Source organism: Lepidochelys kempii, chromosome 1, assembly GCF_965140285.1.
Source record: "Lepidochelys kempii isolate rLepKem1 chromosome 1, rLepKem1.hap1, whole genome shotgun sequence".
NCBI lineage: Eukaryota > Metazoa > Chordata > Testudines > Cheloniidae > Lepidochelys > Lepidochelys kempii.
This window is the reverse complement of record NC_136380.1, coordinates 264,089,790-264,110,084: the sequence shown is the minus strand read 5'-3', so window position 1 is coordinate 264,110,084 and position 20,295 is coordinate 264,089,790. Positions and strand designations below refer to the sequence as shown.

The 20,295-nt window shown below is 45.0% G+C and overlaps 1 protein-coding gene across 1 annotated transcript in view; it reads right to left on the bottom strand.

Annotated features, from left to right (window-relative positions):
- Window positions 1-20,295, bottom strand: part of GRIN2B (glutamate ionotropic receptor NMDA type subunit 2B) — a 225,088-nt gene that overhangs the window by 31,331 nt on the left and 173,462 nt on the right. Inside the window, exons 4-8 of the mRNA XM_073327319.2 lie at window positions 14,634-14,842; window positions 14,140-14,311; window positions 12,219-12,372; window positions 10,334-10,459; window positions 6,042-6,271 (exon numbers count right to left, since the gene is read on the bottom strand). Of these exons, the coding sequence (XP_073183420.1) occupies window positions 6,042-6,271; window positions 10,334-10,459; window positions 12,219-12,372; window positions 14,140-14,311; window positions 14,634-14,842 (891 nt within the window). The remainder of the gene's footprint in view (window positions 1-6,041; window positions 6,272-10,333; window positions 10,460-12,218; window positions 12,373-14,139; window positions 14,312-14,633; window positions 14,843-20,295) is intronic.

The following is a 20,295-nucleotide window of genomic DNA, read 5'->3' as shown; positions in this document are numbered from 1 at the left end:
CATCCATCCAGCCCATACTTCTTTAACTTGCTGACAAGAATACTGTGGGAGACCGTGTCAAAAGCTTTGCTAAAGTCAAGGAATAACATGTCCACTGCTTTCCCTTCATTCACAGAACCAGTTATCTCATCATAGAAGGCAATTAGATTAGTCAGGCATGACTTTCCCTTGGTGAATCCATGCTGACTGTTCCTGATCACTTTCCTCTCCTCTAAGTGCTTCAGAATTGAGTCCTTGAGGACATGCTCCATGATTTTTCCGGGGACTGAGGTGTGGCTGACTGGTCTGTAGTTCCCAGGATCCTCCTTCTTCTCTTTTTTAAAGATGGGCACTACATTAGCCTTTTTCCAGTCTTCCGGGACTTCCCCCGATCGCTATGATTTTTCAAAGATAATGGCCAATGGCTCTGCAATCACATCCGCCAATTCCTTTAGCACTCTCGGATGCAACGCATCCGGCCCCATAGACTTGTGCACGTCCAGCTTTTCTAAATAGTCCCGAATCACTTCTTTCTCCACAGAGGGCTGGCCACCTCCTTCCCATGCTGTGCTGCCCAGTGCAGTAGTCTGGGAGCTGACCTTGTTCGTGGAGACAGAGGCAAAAAAAGCATTGAGTACATTAGCTTTTTCCACATCCTCTGTCACTAGGTTGCCTCCCTCATTCAGTAAGGGGCCCACACTTTCCTTGGCTTTCTTCTTGTTGCCAGAAGAAACCCTTCTTGTTACTCTTAATATCTCTTGCTAGCTGCAACTCCAGGTGTGATTTAGCCTTCCTGATTTCATTCCTACATGCCCGAGCAATATTTTTATACTCATCCCTCGTCAATTGTCCAATCTTCCACTTCTTGTAAGCCGCTTTTTTGTGTTTAAGATCAGCAAGGATTTCACTGTTAAGCCAAGCTGGTCGCCTGCCATATTTACTATTCTTTCGACACATCGGGATAGTTTGTCCCTGTAACCACAATAAGGATTCTTTAAAATACAGCCAGCTCTCCTGGACTCCTTTCCCCCTCATGTTATTCTCCCAGGGGATCCTGCCCATCAGTTCCCTGAGGGAGTCAAAGTCTGCTTTTCTGAAGTCCAGGGTCCGTATTCTGCTGCTTTCCTTTCTTCCTTGTGTCAGGATCCTGAACTCGACCATCTCATGGTGACTGCCTCCCAGGTTCCCATCCACTTTTGCTTCCCCTACTAATTCTTCCCGGTTTCTGAGCAGCAGGTCAAGAAGAGCTGCGCCCCTAGTTGGTTCCTCCAGCACTTGCACCAGGAAATTGTCCCCTACAGTTTCCAAAAACTTCCTGGATTGTCTGTGCACCGCTGTATTGCTCTCCCAGCAGATATCAGGATGATTGAAGTCGCCCATGAGATCCAGGGCGTGCGATCTAGTAGCTTCTGCGAGTTGCCGGAAGAAAGCCTCCTCCACCTCATCTCCCTGGTCCGGTGGTCTATAGCAGACTCTCACCATGACATCACCCTTGTTGCTCACGCTTCTAAACTTAATCCAGAGACTCTCAGGTTTTTCTGCAGTTTCATACTTGAGCTCTGAGCAGTCATACTGTTCCCTTACATACAGTGCAACTCCCCCACCTTTTCTGGCCTCCCTGTCCTTCCTGAACAGTTTATTTAAATTGATATTATTAGGGGCTGCTGGAGAGAGAGGTCTGGGGAAGACAAAACAGAGTATAGCATGGGGGTGGGCAAACTTTTTGGCCCAGGGACACATCTGGGAATAGAAATTGTATGGCGGGCCATGAATGCTCACAAAATTGGGGTTGGGGTGAGGGAGGAGGTGAGGGCTCTGGTTGGGGGTGCGGGCTCCAGGGTGGGGCCAGAAATGAGGAGTTCAGGGTGCAGGAGGGGGCTTCAGGCTGGGAGAATGGGGGGTGGAGGGGTGAGGGCTCTGGTTGTGGGTGCGAGCTCTGGGGTGGGGCTTGGGATGAGGAGTTTGGGGTGTAGGAGGGTGCTCTAGGCTGGAACTGAGGCAGAGCACCCTCCTACACCCCAAACTCCTCATCCCCAGCCCCACCCCAGAGCCCGCACCCCCAGCCAGAGCCTTCACCCACCATTCCCTCACCCCAGCCCGAAGCCCCCTCCTGCATGGGCAGGAGGGGGATCAGGGCTGGGGCAGAGGGTTGGGGTGTGGGGAGAGGCTCAGGGGTGCAGGCTCCAGGTGGCCCTTACCTCAAGCGGCTTCTGGAAGCAGCGGCATGTCCCTTCTCCAGCTTCTACACTGAGGGGTAGCCAGGCGGCTCTGCACGCTGCCCTGTCTGCAGGCACTGGCCCTACAGCTTCCATTGGAGCACTGGAGGGGGACATTGGAACGGGGCTATTGGAGCGCACAGGAGCCGGAGGGGGGCCATGCCGTGGCTTCCGGGAGCTGCATGGAGTGGCCCCCAACCCTGCTCACCGGCTGGACCACCAGAGCAGGGCCATGTGGCTGCTTCCGGGAGCCGTGTGGAGCGGACCCTGAGCTTGCTCCCCGGCTAGAGTGGGGTAAGCCCTAGACCCCGTTCCTCAGCAGGAGCTCAAGGACCAGCTTAAAATGGCTGGCGATCCAGCCCATGGGCCGTAGTTTGCCCACCCCTGGTCTAGCACTTTTTCTAGAGCAGATCCTTACATCCAAGGAGACACTATCAGTGGAAATGTACTCAACAGTAGTTGCCTTGAACTTGACCGATGATAGAAAGCCACAGTTGGTGATAGTCTCTTTTTCCTTCTTATTACATCTGGCATGTTGGACTCCTCCACAGTTAAGGTGCTGGGATTCTCAACCTACGATCTTCATGCTATTAAAGGCTTTTGCTAGCAGGTTCAAGAAGTCTCCGAGAGGAAGGCCAATATCCCTTACAGTGACCAGACCCTCAGCATTAGCTTGGGCTATTTTGTCCCCTGACCTATGTCTTGCTAGAGGCGCCTGTCCCTCTCCAGAAAATGTGACCGGCTAGGAGGTTTTTGCTGCCCCAGTGACTGCCAAGGGCAAGATTTCCATGATTTAGCATGTTGGCGAAAGAGACTCCCAGGAAGCCTAGGTGCCCTTGACTCCTTGCAAGGATTTACATTTGTTCTCTTCTTGGCTTTCTTTGGTTTGTCAGCTATTGTCTCCTCACAGTATCCCTTCTGCCTAACCAACTGGGACAATGCAGCATTCGAGTTCTATTTAAACCCTGTATTGAGAGTGTAAGTGGGTCATAAGTGATATATGAACTTTGTGGGGGGCCCTCTGCACAGGGGTGAATTTCAACCAGATAGACTAGGGCATTTAACAACTGCTCAAGGACATATGGATTGCTGCTTGAAAATTCTGTCATTGCTTCTTTGTGCCTCTTCAGGTGTGAAGTGAGTGAAAATCTATTAAGATGTAGTCCTAGCTTATTTACTTAGAGGGCTTTTGGCTGAAGTAGAGCTTTCCTGGCCTCCCCCTCACTTGGCATTGGCAGGGTACATTGCAGAGTAAAGCTTGGGCCTGAGATGATATGAAACCCCTGAATTGTTGCTAGGCCAGTTGCACCTGGTTCCAGATTTTGTTGCAAAACTTTGCAATTCTAACCCCAATGCACCATCGGCACTGAAAGCCATTTTTGTGTGACACACTGATTAGCTGAGCATGTTCTGTCTATCTTCTCTGTTCTGATAAACTTGGGTTGTTGTGTAGAAAATATCCAAAACAATTATAAATGTATAAACAAAGTGGGAGAAAGAGTACCCAGACCCACTTCATTCCAGCAACCCTACAATAACATCCTCAACAATATGGCCAAGGTCCAGTGCCCTCCATGAATCTGAAGCTGTGTAATTTGCCTCAGAATCAACTTCATATTTTATACACACCTCCTCATGGGTGTGAAGAATACCTTAAAAATACGCATAGAGTGCAAACAGATGAGTAGTTGTCTTCCTGAGTCTGCAGGCATCCTGAAACAAGACTTGGAGGTGCACTCAGTTCAATGGGTTGTTAATGGTGAAACCTAATAACAATACATTAATGGCAACACTTAACTGTTTTAGTGATGATCATTTTAGTAGAAACTTCCAGCTAGCATGTTTATCCCACAATCCTGTACAATGCCCAGCCTTTCTCTGGTGTCAAAAGCCCCAATTATCCCTTACCCAGCTACCAAAACTTCCAGCTTTCTGCCTGACTGCTTCTAGCCTGCAGTAACATGTTGTCAATACAAAAAGCTGAAATGTGAGAATGTGGAGACAGCATGAAACAAAGTGAAAATATTATCAAAACAAACACCACAAGGGCTACTGTATGGATTGGGGTTATTCATTGACGTATTTCATTCCTTTAAAAATGCTATTTTAAAAAAATGTACATGAATCTGTCACAGAACTTCCAGGCTGCTGCACAGAAGTATTGCCTACACTAGGGGACCTGGCCCCAGAACTGAGTCTATCTTGTCATGGAATAGATGGGGCCTTGACAATAACAAGCCAGGTTTGCAATAGCAAGCCAGTGTGTAGAGTCAAGTTCTCACTAGTCATCATATGATAACAAAAGGGTTTGCAGCTTCATGTTTAGAGGCCACCCTACAGCAATAAATCATAAGAACAGCCATACTGGGTCAAACCAAAGGTCCATCAAGCCCAGTATCCTGTCCTCTGACAGTGGCCAATGGCAGGTGCCCCAAAGGGAATGAACGGACAGGTTATCATCAAGTGATCCCTGCCCTGTCACCCAATCCCAGCTTCTGGCAAACAGGGGCTAGGGACAGCATTCCTGCCCATCCTAGCTAATAGCCATTGCTGGACCTATCATCTATGAATCTATCTAGCTCCCTTTTGAAACCTGTTATAATATTGGCCTTCACAATACTCGGGCAAGGAGTTCCAGAGGTTGACTGTCCGTTGCATGAAAAAATACTTTCTTGTGTTTGTTTTAAACCTGCTACCTATTAATTTCATTTGGTGGCCCCTTGTTCTTGTATTATGCGAAGGAATAAATAACACTTCCTTATTTACTTCTCTATACCATTCATGATTTTATTGACCTCTATCATATCCCCCCTTAGTTGCCTCTTTTCCAAGCTGAAATGTCCCAGTCTTATTAATCTCTCCTCATATGGAAGCCGTTCTATACCCCTAATCATTTTTTTTTGCCCTTTTCTGAACCTTTTCCAATTCCAATATATCCTTTTTGAGATGGGGCAACCATATCTGCATGCAGTATTCAAGGTGTGGGCATACCATGGATTTATACAGAGGCAATATGATATTTTCTGTTTTATTATCTATCCCTTTCTTGATCATTCCCAACTTTCTGTTCACTTTTTTGACTGCCGCTGCACATTGAGGGGATGATTTCAGAGAACTATTCACAATGACTCCAAGATCTCTTTCTTGAGTGGTAACAGCTAATTTAGACCCCATCATTGTATATGTATAGTTAGAATTACGTTTTCCAATGTGCATTACTTTGTAGTTATCAACATTAACAGTTTGAGCAGCCCTTGGTTGAATAACAAACTCCAGGCTAACAAACAAGAACCTACAGCAGCATACTCATGAGTACCCATATAATAAAAATAAACCATGGTGCACGGCCTAGTGCTCATAAACAACCCTACCCTAACAAACCAGTGAGCGCTGTCCTGCACACATCAGAGCAAACCAACGTGTACCACCCAGCATAAGTGATTAGTCTGAGATAACAAAAACTAGTGTGTGTAAACAAGGGATAGAAAACTGTTCAGAAAAGAAAAGCATTTCTGTTTTGAGTTTTTAAGTGTCTATTTATAACAGTGAGCATTAAAATACAGGACCAGACCCTCCACTGGTGTAAATCAGTGTATGGACTAACGTCAATAGATCTCTACTCATTTATACAAGCAGAGGATCTGGCCCACAGATTTTATAACATGATATCCGGTACTGTTACCCCATCGTTCTTTGCACAGTGCTTTGAACATGTAAAGTGCAACTATGTTTCAGTGATCAGTCTTAGCACTGTTTATCCCAGACACTGCACCAATGCATTGGTTGCCAATTAGAATGGGTTAGAGAGGCTGAAAGATGCTTTCAAGTTTGGAATGGATCAGTTACCTTTTTGTCGCTCAGTCCAGACACTTGGTCCACGTACTCCTCTTGGATCATGAAGGCAGCCAGGTTGGCAGTATAACTGGCCAGGAAGATGACAGCAAAGAAGGCCCACACAGACACCATGATCTTGCTAGTGGTACCTTTGGGATTCTGCACTGGCACCGAGTTGTTAAACACCAGACCCCACAGCAACCAGATAGCTTTGCCAATGGTGAAAGAGGGTCCACCTGGCTCTGGAGTGACCAAGGAATAAAACACAGGCAGTGAAAACCTCAGGAGAAGCAATCTGCAGTTCTACTTACTCATGCAACTTGATCACTGGATTAATATTTCTGTCTGTTCCCACAGCTGTAATGCACTCACATGTGTCCCTGCAGTGGCACTAAAGTGCAGCCTCACTCTGAAAAGTGACTTTGTAATAAATGGCAACGTGGACTTCCATGTTTATCATGTCTCCAGGATTTTGTTGACAAATTAGTACAGTTTACAAGGAAAAAAGATGCTTTTTTCTAACTCCTAACTGGCTCTGGAATCTGAAAGTCAAACTGTTCCTTTCTGCTTTGGGCATCATCACTAGCAATAAAGATTCTGCCAGATGAATTCTGCCCTCTCTTACAGCTGTTCAACACCACTGCCCGCCAATTACTCCCTCAGGGATGCGCACGCAAACTAGCACCCTTAGTGGGTTGGCCCAGGCATAAGTAAGTGCCCAACCTGAAGACCACAGGGTTGCACAGGTAGCCCTACAAATGGATCTCCCTTTGCCATTATGTTGATGATGCAGAGCCCAGCTCTATCTCCCTGAGCTGCGTTGGCTCTGAGGGGCAGACAGTAGTAAAAAACCAGACAGATCTTACTTTTTCAGAAAGTCGGCAGCTCTGACTCTGAATCTGACATGCAAGGAACAGATCTGCCATGCAAGAAGGGGCTATTTTTACATAGTCACTTTTCAGAGTAGAACCTCACGCTAACTATAACAAACGCATCTGGGAATGGAGCACTCAGCTTATCATTTTGAAAACTCAGAATATGAAAAGTGTAAGGTTCTTATGGCAACCTTATCTCTTCCACACTGCATATACTAGACACAGTGCTAGAGATCTCTGAGAGACAGACTGGAGTTTGCCCCCATAAGGTTGGGAGAGAGATTATAATTGGAATTATTCCAAGAGTTCTTCTCAGGAAGCAACTGTCTAAGTGGGAGCTTCACTGCACATGTGACCCTCTGGTGTCAGCTCAGCTCAGCGAACTGGTTTAGTAACAATATCTAGCTCCTATATAGCACTTTACAGGGAGGTCCAGATCATTATCCCCATTTTACAGATAGCTAAACTGAGGCACAAAGAGGGGAACTGACTTGCCCAAGGTCACCTACCAAAGTCCAGTGGCCAAGTCAGGAATAGCACCCAGGTCTCCTGAGTCCCAGCCCCGTGCACTATCCACCAGGCCCCACAGTGCAGTATTGAAAAGGTAGGGCCATACTCCCACCTGCCGCACCGGTGGAGCGTCTAGTGCCAGCAGAGGTGCTACACTTAGATATAGTCTTTGTGCTGTTTATGGTGACTAGGGCAGACCTCTACAGAGGAGCACAAGGGAGGGAAGATTTCTTGCACCTTCTCTTCCACCCACGTCAGGCTAGCTACACCTTAGCCCTTCGAGATAACTAACTGTTTTATTTAAAATATAACTTTAAGTGCAAGTGGCCCACTTCTACCCTTGGAGGTGCACACACAACTCCAGCTGACTCCAGTGGGGATGTCTCAGCTGTCAAAATTGGATCCTCCATATGAAATGGAGACAAGTTAGCTATTGTGAGAAATATACTTTTTTGAACTTCCTGGCTTTCTGAGTGCTTATAACTGTAATGCTAATATGACATTAGCATGGTTTTGTGCATTGCATTAATTTATTATTAAGAAAAAAGAGGAGAGAGAGGCTAAGAATGGGATTTTCAAAATGCCCTCATAATTTAGGGGCGCAAGTCCCACTGATTATCAGTGCCTAGGTCACTAAGGGTATAGCTACATTGTAATTAAACACCTGCCGCTGACTTGTGCCAGCTGACTCCAGCTAAGGGGCTTGGGCTAAGGGGCTGTTTAATTGCCGAGCAGACTTTTGGGCTTGGGCTGAAGTCCAAGCTCTGGGACCCTCCCACCTTGCAGCCTGAGTCCGAACGTCTACACTGCAATTAAACAGCCTCTAAGCATGAGCCCCACAAACTTGAATCAGCTGGCACAGGCAAGCTGCCTGTTTTTAATTGCAGTGTAGACATACCCGTAAGTGCATTTGAAAATTCCACCCTAAAACACTAATCTCTCAACTGATTTCACTGCATATTTTCACAACTGCATTGTCAACCACAGAACCACACAGTGATGGGAGTATCAAAGTAACCTTAACTAGAGCATTAGTGACCAAGCAATGCCCCTCTGCCATGTACATTGGCCAAACTGGACAGACTCTACGTAAAAGAATAAATGGACCCAAGTCAGACGTCAAGAATTATAACATTCAAAAACCAGTCGGAGAACACTTCAATCTCTCTGGTCACTCGATTACAGACCTAAAAGTCTCAATTCTTCAACAAAAAAAACTTCAAAAACAGACTCCAACGAGAGACTGCTGAATTGGAATTAATTTCCAAACTGGACACCATTACGTTAGGCTTGGAGTGGATGTGTCATTACACAAAGTAAAACTATCCCCCTGCCACCCCCCACTGTTCCTCAGACATTCTTGTCAACTGATGGAAATGGCCCACCTTGATTATCACTACAAAAGGTTTTTTTTCTCTCCTGCTGGTGATAGCTCACCTTACCTGATCACTCTTGTTACAGTGTGTATGGTAACACCCATTATTTCATGTTCTCTGTGTATATAAATCTCCCCACTGTATTTTCCACAGCATGCATCTGATGAAGTGAGCTGTAGCTCACAAAAGCTTATGCTCAAATAAATGGGTTAGTCTCTAAGGTGCCACAAGTCCTCCTTTTCTTTTTGCGGATACAGACTAACACGGCTGTTACTCTGAAACCAAGCAAACACTGTAACATATGCACCTGCCATCCACCTCTGCACTATTACACACATCTGTAGTAACAAAAACATCTGTCCGAACATGTAATATTTACGACTATTCAGGCATACTATTAATTGCATCTGCCCATACAGCTAGTTTAATATCTGCATCTGGCTGCACAGCTGTATTAATATCAGCAGCTGATTGCACATCTGTATTAGTCTCTCCCTTTAACCTCAAAGCTATTTTCATCTGCTCATACATCTGTTTAGATATGTGCATCTGCCCATACATGCTGTCCACAGTTCAGTGTTATTAGAGAAGTCCCCACTGGCACAGTTATACTTAAGTCTCTGTCTGTATTTCCATTACACATTCTTTTTTTTTTTTGGTCAGTGCTGTCTAACTTGGTAGTATAAATCAGCTAGAGGCAATGGCTTGGCAGGCAAGTGAACATATTTTCAAACAAACATCTGAGTTCAGCTGTTGTTAAGTGACCAGTGTGCTGACAAAATAGAAGGCCTTAGGTTGAGGACCAATTCATAATGGAGTGAGATTAAGGAGAGAGTAGCAACCTTAACTGCTGAGCATTCCATCTCTGCTAATGCAAAAATCCCTCTCTGTCCTCTTCTCTGACTCATCTCTTCTTCTCCCAGGGAAGAAGGCTTTTGAGCATCACAGAGAGAGATCAGACTTGCCCCCTCCATTCTCCCATGCCCTGCAAAATAACTCCTCATTCAGCCCCAGGAAAACCAATGTCTCACTTTCCCAGTCCTCTCACAACGTTTGGTCAACAAAAGAGCTTTAAAACTAAATGGGGTGGGGACACGCCCAGGTAATGGATTTCAAGTCTGGGGCATAGAAGAATATAATAGGGGAGAGTTTCTCTCTCTGGGCTTTTAAGTTTTAAAGTGAAACGTAGCACTGACGAAAGGTGGACTGGCAGTGCAGGACCCTCTAATTATTCCAAAAAGGCTTTTACAGCAGGGGCAGTGCTAGATAACCGCATCCACTTCCCCTCCCCTCCAGCTAGAAATAGTTTGGAGTTAGAACTCTATAGATGAAAGGCTCTACATAACAGTCTCCTGAGCCAAGTTGATTATCCATTATCCATACCCATTATTACCTTAAGAGTCATCTTCCCACCTCCCTCCCTTCCCTTCTTAGACAGCACATGGAGATCCAAGGGGAATCTCTTGGGGAAAATGAATTCCCACTGACTAAGGAGCCGGGATGAGGAGGGCGAGAAACTTACAATCGAAAAGGGTCCTCTTACCTCTGCCATCAGCAAGGCACCGATTGTAACCCACAGGGCTGAAGTACTCAAAGACGAAGACAGCCACTGCAGAGATTATGAGCAGCATTACAAACATCATCACCCATACGTCAGCACTGAATGGTTCTGGGCAGGAGAGGAGAAAAACAGGGCACAGGGTGAAATGCCAGACACACCACAGGCAGCGTACTATCCCACTCAGAGGGCTCCATGTCGAGGTTGGGGATCGGGGGGGACTGGTTTGCACAGAACAGGAAATAGCTCCAAAACCTTCACTCCCCCACCTCAAATCAAGCCTCAAAGCTTCTGAGCCTGGAAAAAGTTAGTTCATTTTTTATTCCATTTTCATCGCAGGGCCAGATGTTATCAAATGCAATGATGAAATGCTCGTCCCATTAAGTCCTTCAGCTCATTTCTGGGGAACAAACAGGTTTGGATATGATTCAGCTACACAGTTTGATTTTGGGGTGCCTGCCTGAACCAAACTGTATCCCTGAAGTTTTTGCAGTTCAGCCAGAATTATGGGAGTTCTACCAATGTTCCACCCTGCCGCTTGGCAACTGAGACCCGCAGGCTGCACTAGAAATGCTACAGTTCATGTCCTGTGAGTGTTTGACTGAAGCTGCCTTCTGCCCTGCTCCAAGCTTAAGGGGCAGTGATGGGGCTGAGTGAGTTCAGATCAAATATGACCCTGCTACAACCTTCAGTCAAAGTTTGAACCCAAACCTATTTGAAGTTCAAAAACATTGTGTTGATTTTGTTGCTGCTGCTGTTTTAAATTTCCTAGTGATATTTCAGGACCTGGCCAAAGCCAGAACACTGGAAAGCTTATAAGAAAAGCATTATCTCCTGAGATTCCCAGCCCAAAGAGGTTTAGATAATCTTCCTTAGGTACATGAGTAACTTCATATGGATAAGTGTTTGCAGAATCAGGGTCAGAGAGCAGACTGATCCTATAGCTCACCTTTTATTCTTTGCTATATCTCAACGTATTTTATAAAGCTAAGCGGTAAATATTAGGAATGTAGTAACTGCTTGAGGAAACACAGCAGCAACTCTGCACTCAGTGATCACTCTCAACCTTGGGACACTAGAACTGGGGAGTGGAATCTTGACCTACCACAGGGATTGTGCCCCACTCTTTTTCAGAAATGCTGGTAGATATTTATCTTCCACTGGATACTGTGCCAAAGAGAGCTTAGGTTAATGTGTCCTTGTAGGGTGACATGTCTAAAGCCATGTCTTACCACCCTCATTGTGTTATCACTAAGGACAGGCACACGTTCTGGTAGGAGGACCTGTACCACTTTTCTTCTGGCTCACACTCACTGGGAGTGATACTAGCTGAGCCAATGGGCACCTCACCTACCTGAAAATCAGAACTGTGACTGCAGCAATGTAGACATACCCAAGCTAGCTTTGATCTAGCTAGCTCCCATAACAATAGAAATGAAGCCACGGCAGCATGGGCTAGTCATTCAAGTAGGCACCCAGGGTGGGCTTAACCTCACTGCTATTGTTATTGGAGTTAGCTAAATTAAAGCTAGGTCAGGTATGCCCCACATGCTGCAGTTAACCTCTGACAGCAGTGTAGACAGACCCACAGTGATACTGTGTACTGTAGGCTGAGAGCTGTAAGTGAGTCATCTCCTTGCTAATACTGTGCCTAAAGGTGACTGACAAATATTCTGGAGCTCCTGGACCTTGAGTATTTGAATTTGCCTGGATTTTGCTTGTTTGGGATTTTGAAATAAAAATACTTGAAGAAAAAAAATCCTTCCCTGAAACTCCTTCCTCGGGACTGTCCAGAGACTCACGAGGACTCTTTGGTTGCTTTTTCATTACACTAGTTCCCCCTTACCATCACCTCAGGAGAAGAGCTTACCTAGGAAGGCAGAAGGTGAGACAGTCCCGTTGCTACGTGATACCATGACACTAATTCCTGTCTCGATGAAGGGCACAGAGAAGTCCACCACCTCTGAACGCTCCTCATTTATGGTGAGGGATCCCACCGCCATGTAGGCCCGCTTGGTGACCACCTCAGGTAAGGAAAAAGACAGACAGTTACTGAGGCTGGTTCCACTCATGCCTCATAGTTAAGGACCCCACCCCCATCAGTATCTTCTCCCACTCCTATCTTTTCATACATTCCTTTAGGCCTGGAATTCTGTCCCTGTCCTTACTTCCATCATTTCCTCTTTCTTATCTCTCTTCAAGACATACTTTTTCCAAGAGACTTATAAATATTAATTTTCTACTCAAAGAATGTTGTGTATATTAAAAAAATGATATTTAAAGTATACCTGTGCAGCTCTCAGGATAAACACATCATCTGTCTAGAAGGAAAGTTATCTTATTTCTGTTGTTCTTGTCTTCTCTTCCTTCTATGAATGTCTGTCATTATCCCTTATATGTCTTGCCTTAATTTAGATCATAAACTCTTTGGTGCAGGGACACGTGACAGTCAGCAACCTTATGTTCATCTTCTTTATAAGACCATGATCAATTTTGTACGAAGTGTGCCTTGTGAGGTATCATTTGAAAACTCATAATTTGCTGAACATTAGTGCCCTGGTAAAATATGTGTGGCAACATTGTATGTGAAATTATAAAATTCTACTGTATAAGATATGTTCCAAATTTAGAAAACCCAGCACAAACCTTAGAGACAAAAGGCAAACTGATGCTTAGGCCAGGTGTCAACATAATCAAACAGACTATCACCTGATTAAGCAGCCATTCTTTGGCAGTAAGAAGGGTGTGAGCAAGAGATTTACATCTTGGCAATGGAACAGCTGAAGGTTCCTATGCAAACAGACTGTCTGCCATCTGAACCCCAGCTGGAGATGATTCTCAAAGAGGAGGAAGAGATATAAAAAAGAGGAACAGAGTTCCCAAATCACCTCTCTCCCTTCATCTCTGCTCATGGCTTCAAGCACACATGAAAGACAAAAGAAGCATCACTGAACTGTGGGAATGGTCCTGCCTGAAGGAAGCCAGCTAGACTGCTGTAAGCATGTGGTGTGAGAAATCTTTTTGCTTTAAATTCACTTAGCTTGCTAAATTAGGTATTAGTTTGTGTTTTATCTTTTATTTCTTTGTAACCAATTCTGTTTTTATGACTTATTACTTGTAATCACTTAAAATCTTTCTGTCATTAATAAACTTGTTGTATTGTTTTATCTAAGCCAGTGTGTTTGGATTGAAGTGTTTGGGGGACGACATCTGAGGTAACAAAATGAGTGCATATCATTTTCTATTAATGAAACGATGGACTTTCTATGAGCGTGCATTGTCCAGGACCGTACTGGGCAGTACAAGACACACATTTCTGGGGGAAAGTCTGGGACTGGGAATTTGCTGGTGTTACTCTGAAGTATAATTCCAGGGTGGAAGGCCGTCTGTCTGAAGCACTCTTGCACTATAGCTTGGGGTAATTTACATGTTGAAGGCTGTGTGTGAGCAAGCCAGGAGTGGCTGCTCTCACAGTGAAGCAGTGTGAAAGGCTGGAGAACTGAGGGGACACAGCTGTCCAACAGTCCAGGTTGTACCTTGGGCGATATCACAGGACATCTCCTTTTATTTGATTGTAAAGTGCCAAACACATGTGGCACAGTAAAAAATAATAAATAATAACTGAGAGGGATTATAGCTATTGTTCAGCAGTGAGCATGCCACAATGGATTCATTTTTATGAGGTCTCATCTGCCCCTTCCCAGGAAGGGGAGCTAATCAGAACTTGGACTAGACTCTGACTCCAGAGCCCAGCCTCTGGGTAAAGTTCAGCCCCACCCTTCATTCCTTACCTCCCCAATCATTCCATTCCACGTCCCATTGATCTTCTTCCCATGCTTGCCATTGGTCACCAGGTAGAGGTCATAGGTGAATTTGACAGACTTGGAGATTTTCTTGAGGATGTCAATGCAGAACCCCTTGCAGCATTTCTTGACGTAATCAGGCTCCTCGTCCGTCTTGTTCCTGACCAGTCACAATAATAAGGGATTAAGTTTGAGGAGAACTCCCTCTGCTAACCCCCCTCTATTCCCAGAACACCTACCCTCACTCCCTGAACACACTCCTCATGAAGGCCCTAGCTTGTGGTACCACTGCTGAGGGGCAAAACGAGCCAAGCTTGCAGGGCTCGGCTGGCTGGCTGTACCAGTGACAAGAGGCAGCGTGGGCCAGGTTGAGAGCGCCCAGGTGGCTTAGCTGGAGCAGAGTGTCAAGGCAAGCCAAGAAGGCTCAACCTGCTTTGTGGAGAACAGTGAGCCAGCAGGAGAAAGATCATGTGAGTGCCTACTCGGTCACGATGCGCTTTTGGCAGGGGACCGTATTCCTCATGCAGGTGCCACTTAGTGGGTCCACACTCTCCACAATAACGAACGGCGCCTCCTCTAGGGTCACAATACTCAGATGGTCATCCTCACGCTCCTCAGAATCAGGGTACAGCTCAAAGCGGGGCCACACATAATACTTCATCTGGAGGCTCTTGTCCTTCCATTTCCCCACCTGCGGAGACACAAACAAGACAGAAACACGTGACTGCCCAATCCCTCTCCAAGTTACCCTGTAGCGTATTGTCTGGAGACAAGAAGCCCCCAGAGTGCCTGAGCCCACTCGCATGTGCAAGAACTTTCTTGAGAGGCAGACCCTGGGGAAATGGGTTCAACAATAGAGAAGATCACACAGGAAATGAGTTTGGAGAGTCCCTTTGGCATAATAATCAGACTCTGTTCTCAGATGGGCTAAAACTGAAATAAGAGGAGAGCTGCATGTCAGGATTGAGTTTCCCTGGGTGGAGGGGACCATTGCTGGAATAGCTGGGGGTGCTATAAGTCAGGATTGACCATACATAAGCAGAGCTTTGAAGGAAAAGCTCATTTAACAGTTTCCAACACGATCCAGCTCAAATCTTTCCAGTGTTATCACTCCTGCACTTTCACAATCACTAAATGGCATAGCTGTACAGATTAGATGCAGATAAAGAATTGGTGCTCTGTCTTCCTGATGCATGAGAAGATATTTCAGGGAGATTCTATTACTTTTATTTATGCTACTTTTGCTTAAGGAAATACTAAAATCTTACCCCTTCAGCCACTACTCTCATTTCTTGGGTAAACATGGACTTCCTTGTTGCAGGGGGTTCCTTTGTTCAGCTGTTGCTATGTACACCCCACAGACAGGAGTTATTCTTTTGAAGCCATTGCAATCTCCCACCAGGTGATGTACTTAGAACACACACTACCCGGGGTAAGATATTCCTTACAGAAATTCCAGAAAAACCCACCTATGATGCTTTCAAACATCAAAGTCTCACCTCTGCTCACATTTTCGCCCATCCCATCACAATTGACACTAATAAGCATCTTGCTCGGCAGCCTCAGTTGAGTGGGCCAGGTCTGAATGGGCCTTGAGAACAAACTCCCCACTCATTCCTAGAAGCAATGCCTCCAGGTCAGAGTTGAGGTACATTGATGGTGGGGGCGGCGTGTGTGTGTAGGAAGCATGACCTGCTGCTGCTCATGGTGTACCTGCTCTGTGGGTAAATAGAGGGCTGGAGTCTCCAGCAGCTGTCAACTTTTCACTGAATTTCATTTTAAAATTACAGGGGGAAAAGCACTTATTAGAGCCTTTTTAGGTGTCAAAGGTTATGCGATAAAAATCAAAGCTGTTCTGGTGTTTTGCATTTGATGGCATCTAGAACCAGCATAAAACATTTATTGCTTTTTAAAAACCTTCATCTGACTTAAAAAAGAGCAAATACCCAGAGTGGGTTTATTCAGTAAATTGTTCAAAGGAACAAAAAAGTCACTCCGGGGCAGCAGTGACCCCGTAACCCTCTCCCAGTGCCAACACAGTCCTGTAGTGGGGTGGCACCAGTGTGCTGTCAGAAGGTTGAGCAGCTGGTGGAGCTGGGTCAGCCCATGGGAACCTGAAGATCAGAAGCTGGCAGCAGATGCCAGGAGTGGGCTACATCTGACATTCTTGTGATCTTGAGGAATCGCCATATTCAAAACAGGAAACAAATTCAGCCATTTTTTCCCTTCTTTTTTTTAAAGTACATTTTCATGCCAGATTAATACCCCAGGGGACTGATGGCCTCTGTTTATCCTCAGAACAGGTACAACATTGGCAACAAAAGAGAAAATTCTCTCCCCAATCTCATACCTCAGCCCTAATCAAGACGGCCCATTTCTGAGGGGCAGAGGACAGTTTTCTCTATGGTCCATTTGGTCTCTTTGGCCTCTCTGCTGAGAATGACAACACGGAGCCCAAAGAGAGCCATTTGTGCTGGTGGCTTCTGCCGTTTGGACTTATTCTCATGAGGAACTGGGCTCAGATCAGAAGGTCATTTCACTCAGGCCACCAAAGAAGCTGGCAGATAGGAACAACTTTCATTTAAATGACAGACTTGGGGCTGGATTGGCACTAGTGATCTACAGGCAAAAGGGCATCCCCAGCACACATCCATCCCAGACACACATTCAGGAACATTTGTTAACATTATCAATAAGTGGTCAGTGAAAGAGACATCTCTCCATAACATAGTAGCACATAGAAACCACAGCAATATATAAACCCCTAAAGCATAGACTAGACCAGATAGACAAAGGAGTCAGGCCTGACTCATAACTTCCCAAGGTTCCCGATGAAAGAGATGGGGAGCTCATAGAGTGGTAGGCCAGGAACATTTTTTCGTATTGTATTATATGGGGTAAATTTATGTGGCTTAAGATGGGAATGGCAGCCCAGCAACACCACAGTGTGAGCGCTGAAGTACCCAAACTGCAAACACAGCAGTACACAACCTGTTCACCTGCCCATCAGAGGGTAATGAAATAACAGCACAACTTAAAAACCACTCCATTCCAATAAGCTTTTATAAATTGCCCAAAGAGGAGGAAAAAGAGAAGTGGGCTGGCCTAAAATTTCAAGTGTACGATAAGTGCCTCAATAACATGTCCAAAGCCTACATTTCAGTGCTCAAATGAACACTTGGGCACATAAAACAGGCATTTCCATGTCTATAGGTAAGTGCTTGATTTGAGAGTACAAAGGCAGGAGATGTATAGCCTGCTGACCTAGGAAAACCAGGGGGATGGGGCAATGTCTTTAAGTGTTTGTGATAGACAATGTGCATTTGGGAGAGTTAATGTGTACAAGTGTGAATATGGGAGAGTTAATGGGTATGAGTGTGTATTCAAGAAAGTGTGTGCATAAGGCAGTGTGAGTGTAAGGAGAAGAGCGAGAGAAATTGTGTGTGTGCGCACATCTGTGTAAAAGAGAGAGAGGGAGAGAGAAAATGCAAGCAAAGGAAGATCTGAGTGTATTTTTATATGGTATATATCTATGCGAGAGGGAAGGAGCAATGTGTTGTGAGGACAGAGGTTAGACTCAACAAAATAAAATGTCACAGATTTGTCTTGGCCAAGTCATTAAAGGTGATGCCTGCAGTTGAAGAATATAACCTGCCAGCCAGCGCAAAGCAGAGTGAGGCATTTCTGACAGCTCAGTGTGTTTTGGGGCATCTTGTAAATTCTTATTATTCCAGTGTTTACTCAATTCCTGCATAAGCCAGAGATGCTCAGGGTTCTTGCGCCACACATCCCATTTATTTACTCGTTATGCAGTTCTGAGAACCCACCCACTTGTAACACCAAAACCTTATCCAATCAGACATCAGCCACCAAAATTCCCCACAGAAAGTCTCAAGGAAAGGAGAATACATTCTCCTATCTCCCCTTACTTCTTTTTCTTAGTGTTACCAAGTCAGTAAGATATTTATAAAACAGAAAGGAGCCAATGGACTGATCTAATTAATATCTTGTACAGTACGCGGTCAAAAGCAGGAGGTTAACCAATCCCAAGCTAACAAAACCCAAATAAATATTATCCCTTTGTAAATAATATGGAACCGCAGATTGGATAGATATCATTGTCAATCACGTCACTCTTTTTCCCTACAGGCCACTCCCTTGAATAATTATTAAGGGGGAAATTTAATTATAAGGGAGGAAAAAAAACAATTGGGACGCATAACCGGCACAGATCTTTGTCCCCAAATCTCAGTCCCTGAAGACCACTCAAACCTTCTCTGAGACCTAAAAAAGCTTGAAAAAGCTTCCATAGTTTAGAAACCTCTCTGAATAATTCTGCACCTACCATGTCTTGGAACTGGGACCAAAGAGTGCGCAAAGGTCAGCATGGCTGGCTCTAAACATGGTTTGTGCTCATACATCATTGCTCAAACTTGATTAGTAACAAAGGCTAACGAGCAGCATTCTGCTCCTGCCAAATGCTTGGACTGGCACACAGCTGTCTTCCTGTCACCCGCCAGGACACGTTGTTGTTTTGGTTTTTTTTACAGGGTTGATATGATACACTAATCACGTTTGTGTAACTGATTTGGATGGTCTTGCTTATTCCCAGCTAGCCGGATGGTAGGACAGCCCAGAGCCCTACATGCTGTGTGCCACTTTGCACATGTCACCAGAGTACTTTGGTCTCTGTTGAGGCACTATAGGATACCTGCTCAGAGTTTCCAGAGTGCAATTAGGCAAACAAGGCGAGGCAGTATACCAGGTATGGACACACAAACACAGCTGCTGTGTGACACAAACTGAACTTTGTAACCTGTGACCAGTTAAGATGACCATTCCTCATCTAACCATTACAAAAACCCTGGTCAAAAGTGTCATGTGGACATAGCCAAAAATATGTCACTCCAGTGAGATTTCCAAGACTTTCTCCTTTCAGCTGGGTCAGAGAACTGCCATTCCTTGTGTTTTTCTTAATATTTCATTTTTATCTGGCCTGGAGAATACAAAGGCCACTTGGGGAACTCTTTAATTGAAAGTTAAAAGGATGTGACCATTCAAAGGTTTGGGTTTTACATTCTGGGCAAGGCTCCTTCAAGATACTGTTTTGGGTGAAGGGTCCAGAGGTGCAGGTTCAAGTTTGGGACAAAAAAATTCAGGAGGCTCAGCTCCTTGTTTGGGTGAAGATTAAAGGGGACTGGACAATGTTGTGGTTAACATTTTGCATGAAGCTTCAGGAAGCTCAAGTTTTAGCACAGCTTCTTTCTGGTTCTTATTTTATCCAGGCTTGATCGCCTCCTTGCATTGTCTTATACCACCTCTACCCCCATCCCTACAGTTCATAAGAGGTCGCAAATAGGAATGAAGGTATTTCAGTTGCATTTAAAAAGTGACCAAAAAGGTCACCCAAAACTCATTTGGGAATCCAAACCCTTCCCAAGGTTCAATAAAACTCAGATAATATTACCCCCCTATCATTTTTCATGTTCGCAGTTGCCTTTGTGCTTCCTAATTCCAGTGCTGAAATACCAAAAGGAAGGAGAAGAGGGGTGGTGCAGCCTAAGACTCAGGAGAACTGGATTTAATTCTCCGCTCTGCCACAAAACTTCCTAAGTGACCTGGACTAGGGACTTCCTTCAGTTCCCCATCTGTAAAATGGGGATAATAATACTTTCCTATCTCAATGGGGTATTGTGAGAATAAACACAAAATGCCTTAAGTGTGATACTGGCAGACCAGGTGCCAGCTCATGCCAAGGTCCCCATGTCTCATTTGAACAAAGACAAACACATAGTTGGAATCCATCTGGCTCACTGTGTGTTAGTATTGTTAAAATAAGTATTAAAATCACATGAATGTGTTTAGTATTTAGACTTTATGGAATGCTTGAAAGTTGCTGCATGCACTGATCTCACTTATAACATCTGTATCTCATACTGTAAGGAAGTGTTTGAGCTGTTGTATTGTGAGCATCTGTCCCTGTGGAAGTCACCAGACAGGACAGAGACATTAAGCAGTGTGAAGGGCTGATCTTCAACAGGTGTTACACCCTTCCCAAAAGGAAAGGTCAGGACTACTGTGGGAAATTGGGAGTGGAATTTTCCTATGTACCCTCAACAAGAGGACAAAGGACTTTTGTTGTCC